This window comes from Triticum dicoccoides, chromosome 1B (genome assembly GCF_002162155.2).
Source record: "Triticum dicoccoides isolate Atlit2015 ecotype Zavitan chromosome 1B, WEW_v2.0, whole genome shotgun sequence".
In the NCBI taxonomy this organism is placed as follows: Eukaryota; Viridiplantae; Streptophyta; class Magnoliopsida; order Poales; family Poaceae; genus Triticum; species Triticum dicoccoides.
Window position 1 is genome coordinate 684,945,859 of NC_041381.1, and position 6,608 is coordinate 684,952,466.

At 48.7% G+C, this 6,608-nt stretch overlaps 1 protein-coding gene across 1 annotated transcript; it reads left to right on the forward strand.

Moving 5' to 3' along the window:
* Positions 1–2,682: 2,682 nt before the first annotated feature.
* LOC119312576 (zinc finger CCCH domain-containing protein 39-like) lies at positions 2,683–4,421 on the forward strand. Its single transcript, XM_037588313.1, has 2 exons — positions 2,683–3,574; positions 3,684–4,421. The coding sequence occupies exons 1-2, from the start codon at positions 2,690–2,692 to the stop codon at positions 4,050–4,052; spliced, it is 1,254 nt and encodes a 417-aa protein (XP_037444210.1). The 5' UTR covers positions 2,683–2,689; the 3' UTR covers positions 4,053–4,421.
* The last annotated feature ends 2,187 nt before the right edge of the window (positions 4,422–6,608 follow it).

The following is a 6,608-nucleotide window of genomic DNA, read 5'->3' on the forward strand; positions in this document are numbered from 1 at the left end:
ATTTTCATAATTCATAATTATTTATTTAATTACGTGGGTAATTTTATGAAATAATATGTGAATATTTTTATCATCAAGAATCAATATTAATTTGTTGCAAGGGTCATGCATGGAGCATAGCTTACAAATCACATTACAAAGAACAATAGGTCCAAATTGTGAAATTTCTCAAGGAGATCATACCTTCGGGATGACCACATTGGCAATTCAATTTTATGGTTTGTGGCATATCTTCTCCATTCAGGAAGCTTAGACGGCTTTCATGGCTAACTCCTATTTAGCGCCTATAGCGCCAGTTAGAGGAAAATTGTATACATCACGCTACCTCATTCCTGTGCTAGATTACTTGGGCCGACTCATGAATACAGGTTCCTGTGAAGCTCCAATGGTAGAGCTTCCAATCACTGTTTTTTGTTCATTTTTCGTTTCTGGTTTTTTAGGGCCTGTTTGGATCAGTGCCAAAACCAACCCAGCCAATTTATTTGCGTTGACTGTTGTGTGGGCAACTGTCTGGAAAGGAGCCAATTTTTTGGTGCGCCCTGACTCGCCCATCCTTCCATTTCACTTTGCGTGGATTTTGATGCCAATTGTTGGCAAATCGTGGGTGGGCGCTGGCTTCGCCAATTTTTTGGCGTGCCCGGGCATTAGCAGGGCTAGCTCGGGCTAAATCCAAACACAACCTTAGCTCAGTTTTTTCGATGTTTTATTTATTTTTCATTTTTTTCTTTAATTTTTATTTTCTAAATGCATGAACCTTTTTTCAAATTCATGAAAGTTTCCAAATTTTGAACTTTTTCAAACTCAAAATATTTTTCAAAATGATGGACCTTTTCAAATTCATAAACCTTTCTTAAATTCACAAACATTTTAAAAATTTGCAAATTTTTCAAATTTGAGTTTTTTCCCCAAACTCGTGCACTTTTCTTAAACTCAATAAATTTTACAAAAATTGGTCAAGTCATTTCAAATCCATAATTTATTTCTGATTTTACAATTTTTTTCTGAAATACATGTTTTTTTTTTCATTTTCACTATCTTTTTTGCATTTTCAAACATTTTTTAAATTCATGAACTTGTGTTTCCAAATTCCATGCACTCTTTTCATGTTTAATTTTTTCGAAAGTTAATGGTCAACGACCGTGGTCAATGGTCATTGGTTACCAATCGATGGTCATAGTCAATGGCAACAGACTGAAAAATCGGTGCTCAAATGCTCCATGGGCCGCGACACACACACCTCGTGGGTGAGCGCCAGGCTATCATGATATAATCCTTAATCAAGGACAATGCTCTTGCTAAAGGCCGACAATAAGGGCTTTTGAAGGGTCCATATCTAATAGTGTTTTGCCCACTTTCAACTTCACAAAAAAAAACCCTGCCTTTGCCATGTGTTGCGGCTACGTTGAGGGTCTTTTCGATTCATATAACTCGAAAAATACGGGAATATAAAAAATGATTATAGTGTTATGTTCACTTGAATCTTACGAGATAGCGTGTGCACCTATTTAGTTCAAAAGGAATTTTATAACAAATTTTGATGGTTATATCCCTTAGAAGCTCTTCTCTACACAATTTGTTTTCTCCGTAGAATCGGAACACCGTATGATTTTCTTCATATAGTTTAGTTCACATGCAGTTCTAAATGGAAAAACTTCCCATCTATCTCCTCTAGAAGAAGAATGCCTTCTGTGCCTATTACAACTATGGCGTTGCTATTTTTCGTCTGTTGTTGAAGAAAAATGCCTTGAATCTAGCCAGGCATTGCTATTTTTCGTTTGTTGATGAAAAGCATCCCAAAAAGGCGTCGCTGAGGGCAGGCAGCGTGCTCGCCAAGTCGCGGCGCAGGGTCACGGACAGCTGTCCGGTGCAGGGCACTGGACACACGCACCTGCCTACCCCTGGATCCGGAGACTGCCCGGCGGGCCCCACCGGATCCCCTCGACCCTCGCGCCGCGTGCCGCGCCGAGGCCAGGCCACGGTTACAGTTACACCCCGCCCCGAGTGACGTCATCCTCCGCCTCCTCTCTCTCTCTCTCTCTCCCCGCAACCTCCACGCCCAAATCGGCACCGAGCCGCCCCAAATCCGGCGCCGCCGCCGCGTCCCTCCTCCGGCGGCACGCACGCAGGCGGCGCTGCTCGACCGACTCGCAGGTGCGGTTCCATCGATCCATCCTCCCGCACCGCTGCTTTGGATCACTGCTCTCTCGCTTGGGTAACTGTTTCAGTCGCGTCGCTCTCGCGCTTGATCAGTCAGTCGGAGGTTCCCACCCGTCGTTTCCGGGGGTGCATTGCGAGCGTGCGGTGTCGGCGCTCCCCGCTCGCGCCGTGTCGCTGTTGGTGGATTTTTTTTTTTTGGTTCGTTCGTCGCCATGGGTCGGCCGTTTCGTTGCGTCTGTCGCTGTCGATGCGAGATGGTTTGTGGGGGATCAACTTTTGATCCGTCGTCTCTGTTCTCGTGCGTGCGTGCTTGCTTGCGGGTGTGATTCCGAGCCGCTTTTGATCCTTGAGATCTCTGGAAAGTGCAAATGCTGGGTGGTTTAATTCGTCCCGTGCTTGATCGTGGATGCTAGCGGCAGTTCCTCTGCTGCGGAGATTTATTTAATTATTTACGGGATTTTTCTTCGGATATTTCTGACATTCCGATCCGTTTGGCTTCGCTGCAGGTTGTTCACGGGTGGGAGCCGCCGCCATGCAGGAAGCTCCCCTCGCTCCGGCCCACCCCGTGGCATTCGGGTTCTGGCCCAGACCCGTGTGCATCCCCGCCGCCGACGGGCTCTTCTTCTACGGCGGCTGCACCCCCTTCGCCCCGTGCCCCAGCCCGTCGCCGCTCGGCACCCCCTTCGTCCCGTGCGCCAGCCCGTCGCCGCTCGGCACCCCCTTTGTCCCGTGCGCCAGCCCGTCGCCGCTCGGCACCCCTTTCGTCCCGTGCTCCAGCCCGTCGCCGGGCGGCAGCCCCTTCACGCCGAGCCCGAGGCTTCCGCCGCGCGCCGCCCCCTTCACCCCGAGCCCCAGGCCGTCGCCGCGCGCCACCCCCTTCACCCCGAGCACCGGGACCTCATCGGGCAGCACCCTCTTCACCCCGAGCCCCAGGACGCACCCGAGCGGCACCCCCTGGTCCTCCTCCACCTCCGGCTCCCGCGTCGACGATGCGGCGGCCACGGAGCACCGCCTGCATCTGGCCCGCCTCGCGCTCCAGTGCCAGGACGCCACCAACCGCTACGAGCTCTGCCTCAGCCACCTCGCCGACGCCGCGCGCGAGGCCGCCGCGCTCCGCCTCGAGAACTCCGAGCTCCGCATCATCAACAACGACCTCGCCGGCCGCTTCGCCATGCTCGGCGGCAACCAGGCCTCCGCCGTCGCGCTCGCCGGGCAGCTCCGCGGCCTCCAGCTCGGGCAGATGCCGGTGCAGGCCGTGGCGTCTCCACCGGTGCTGCCCATGCCCATGGCGGGCCCCGCCTCCCCGGCCGAGAAGCACGCGGTGATGCCCAAGAGCATCTCCATCCGCTCGACGGGCTACCTGAAGATGGCCAGGCGCGGCAAGCATCGCGCCACGAAGCCGATGGACGTCGCCTCGGTGAGACCATCGAATCCCAACCCCTCCACTCGTTCGGCTGAATCCCGCGCTTCTGTGCCATGCCGCTCACCTGTTCGACGATTTGCTGGTGTCTGTGCCATGCGAGCAGCAGCGCGTGTTCGTGGGCGTGGACGTGGGCGGCGGCAAGGCGGAGGAGCACCAGGGCGGCAGCGCCGGCGGCGACAGGCGCGGCCAGGTGGTCAAGTCGGCCAGCGGGCTGGAGTTCGAGGCGTACAGCCAGGGCATGTACAAGACGGAGCTGTGCAACAAGTGGGAGGAGACCGGGGCGTGCCTGTACGGCGACCAGTGCCAGTTCGCGCACGGCATCGCCGAGCTCCGCCCCATCATCCGCCACCCGCGCTACAAGACCCAGGTCTGCCGCATGGTCATCGGCGGCGGCCTCTGCCCCTACGGCTACCGCTGCCACTTCCGCCACTCCATCACCCCCGCCGACTACATCCCGCTCCTCCACCCCTGATCGCTACACATGGCAATGCTCCATCGCCGACGGCCACTCACTCTGCTCGCTTCACTCCTTCCTCCCCTCTCGTAAACTATCTATGCCACATTGGAAAACAAACCAAAAACTCAAAAAGGGGAGACCTAAACAAGGCAAATTTTGATTTAGATGCACAGAGCAAACGACACTTGAGTCAAGAGAGTCAAGACATGCAGGCAAAAATGTGAATATTATCTGCGTAGCGATGAAACTAAATCTGAGTACATCATTGGTGTGATTTTGGTACTGTCTTGTGGAGGGAATTTCAGGCTGCTTCAGAGTTCAGACTTCAGTTGTATCGTTTTTCTAGACGGTTGGAGAAATGAGTTAGGAGTATATGATTTTTCAGAAGCATGTCAAGCATAAATGCCAGTGATATGATTTGCCTATAGTTTCTGTTGCTCTGTTTTCTCTTCATGTTTAAGCTTGATGCTCCCAGACTGTCAGTCTAGCACTGCATTGTCTGGGTTTTTAAGGGAGCTGGCGGGCAATTACTTGACTGCTTGAGATCTTTTTTCTGTTATCGTAAACGGTGAGAAACGATGGATGCGCGACTTTGTTTCCTCGGAATTGCCTCACATAGGATGAAATCTTGTTCGATTTTGCTATGGCAATGCAATGAACTGTGAATATGTGCTGATAAACGGTGGCTATGCTGTGTCATATCAAAATCATAAGTACATAATGCATCATACGTGAAGCAAAGCTCTTGTTTCCTACTCCCTCCGTTCCGATTTACTCTTCATGGTTTTAGTTCAAATTTTTTCGGAACTAAAACCGCGACTAGTAAATCGGAACGGAGGGAGTAGTTGCTTTTTGAGTGTACGTTACTGCTGGTGTAGTGCTGTAACTAGATGCATTACCGTCTGACTATAGTACAGATTTTTTAGGAACATCTCCACATTGTTTGTTTCTTGTCTGTATTGCTATGCTCTAACTCACTTATCGGTGTTGTTAATTGGTTTCTGTCTTCTGGACTTCAGGCTTCAGCTATATTGTTTTTCTGAACAATTGGAGAAATTCGTCACATGATTTTTTTCGAGGAACATGTCGAGCATAGATGGCAATGATATGGCAATACTATAGTTTTCGTTGCTCTTTTTTCTCGGGATCTTTGTTCGGTTGTTCCAGTTCACAACTGTAGTCTGCCGGACAATGGCTCGACCGCTTGAGGTCAGGTGTTTGTTTCCTGAACGGTCACTAACGATGGATATGCCGCTTTGTTCCCTGGTTGCGTTTTGAGTGCAGATTACTTGTAGAATAGTGATGTAACTAGAAGTATTTCACTGATGTTATTTGGGTACTTCTGACTGGAAAGTGTGCCCAGTCGACTTTCAGCTGTGTTGTACTGTTGTTTCTGGACAGCTTGGGATTGGGAGTACAGACTTTCAAGGAAGGTGCACACAGTGGTTCATTCAGTTCGCGTTTTTGAGGTTTATATACTTGTTCATGGTTCCTTCCCGTCTCCTGAACCGCAGTTATCCAAATATGTTTCTAAAATCACATGAACCATCAGCTCTGGTTTGGTTGCAGATTGTCAATCATAATTTTGCATCTGAACTTTTTGACTTGAAAGAATCGCCATGAATCTGCACTGGACACTGGCAAATAACTGAGTTGACATTTAGTTCCTCGGTTCAGAAATATTTGAAGTTCTAGGTTTGTCATAAGTCAAACCTACTTAAATTTGAGCAAGTTTATGTATATTCATCATGGTCACATGTGGACTTACAGTCTGACAGATTTGCACAGTAGCCATCTCAACTTCACTGGGCTCAAATCACCGTCCTCTCTTGCTTCCAAGTTAAATAGGTCGTGGAGAACCTTGCAGCCTATATGCCTTGCCAACAGCTGATTAACACGCAGAGCATATAAACATGCAACACCACATGCTAATCCAAGGCAAAATCAACCTATGATTCCTCGCAAAAAATAAAATAAAATAATCAACCTATGATGCAGGGCGACGGTCTTTGGATCATCTATGTTAATACAAACTTCATACCCTTAACTTGCTGAAAGGCTTTAGTCCAGCTGCAATAAAAATTAAGAAAACAAAAACAAACAGTTAGTATAAGAGATGTACGATCACGACAGAAAAAGCTTGTACAGGAAGAGACAACGAAAGGAGAGATAGCATTACAACTTGTTTTTATATGCATCAAAATCTTCAGCAGTTTCACTCCAAAGAGCCCTCTAGTTGTCTCCCTAGAATAAATAAAAAAGCACAATTAGAACTGAAGCTACGGCATGCAAAATATTCTGACATGCCACCATGCACAAATAAATCTAGAAACTACGTTCTCGAGCTGAGAAAGACACTTTCTAAGTGGGACATTCTATTGGTAAGTCTCAAGGTTCTCTTCGACTTGGAGGTCCTAGCAAGTCCACAGTGACAACAGGTGATACACCTCTTACTATACTAATCACATCTATAGATATAGGGAAGGCCCAATATTCATGTAAAAGCTGGTAGATAGTAGTGCCAATGAAGCACAATAAAAGACAATATACACAACATGTTTTTTTTGCTAA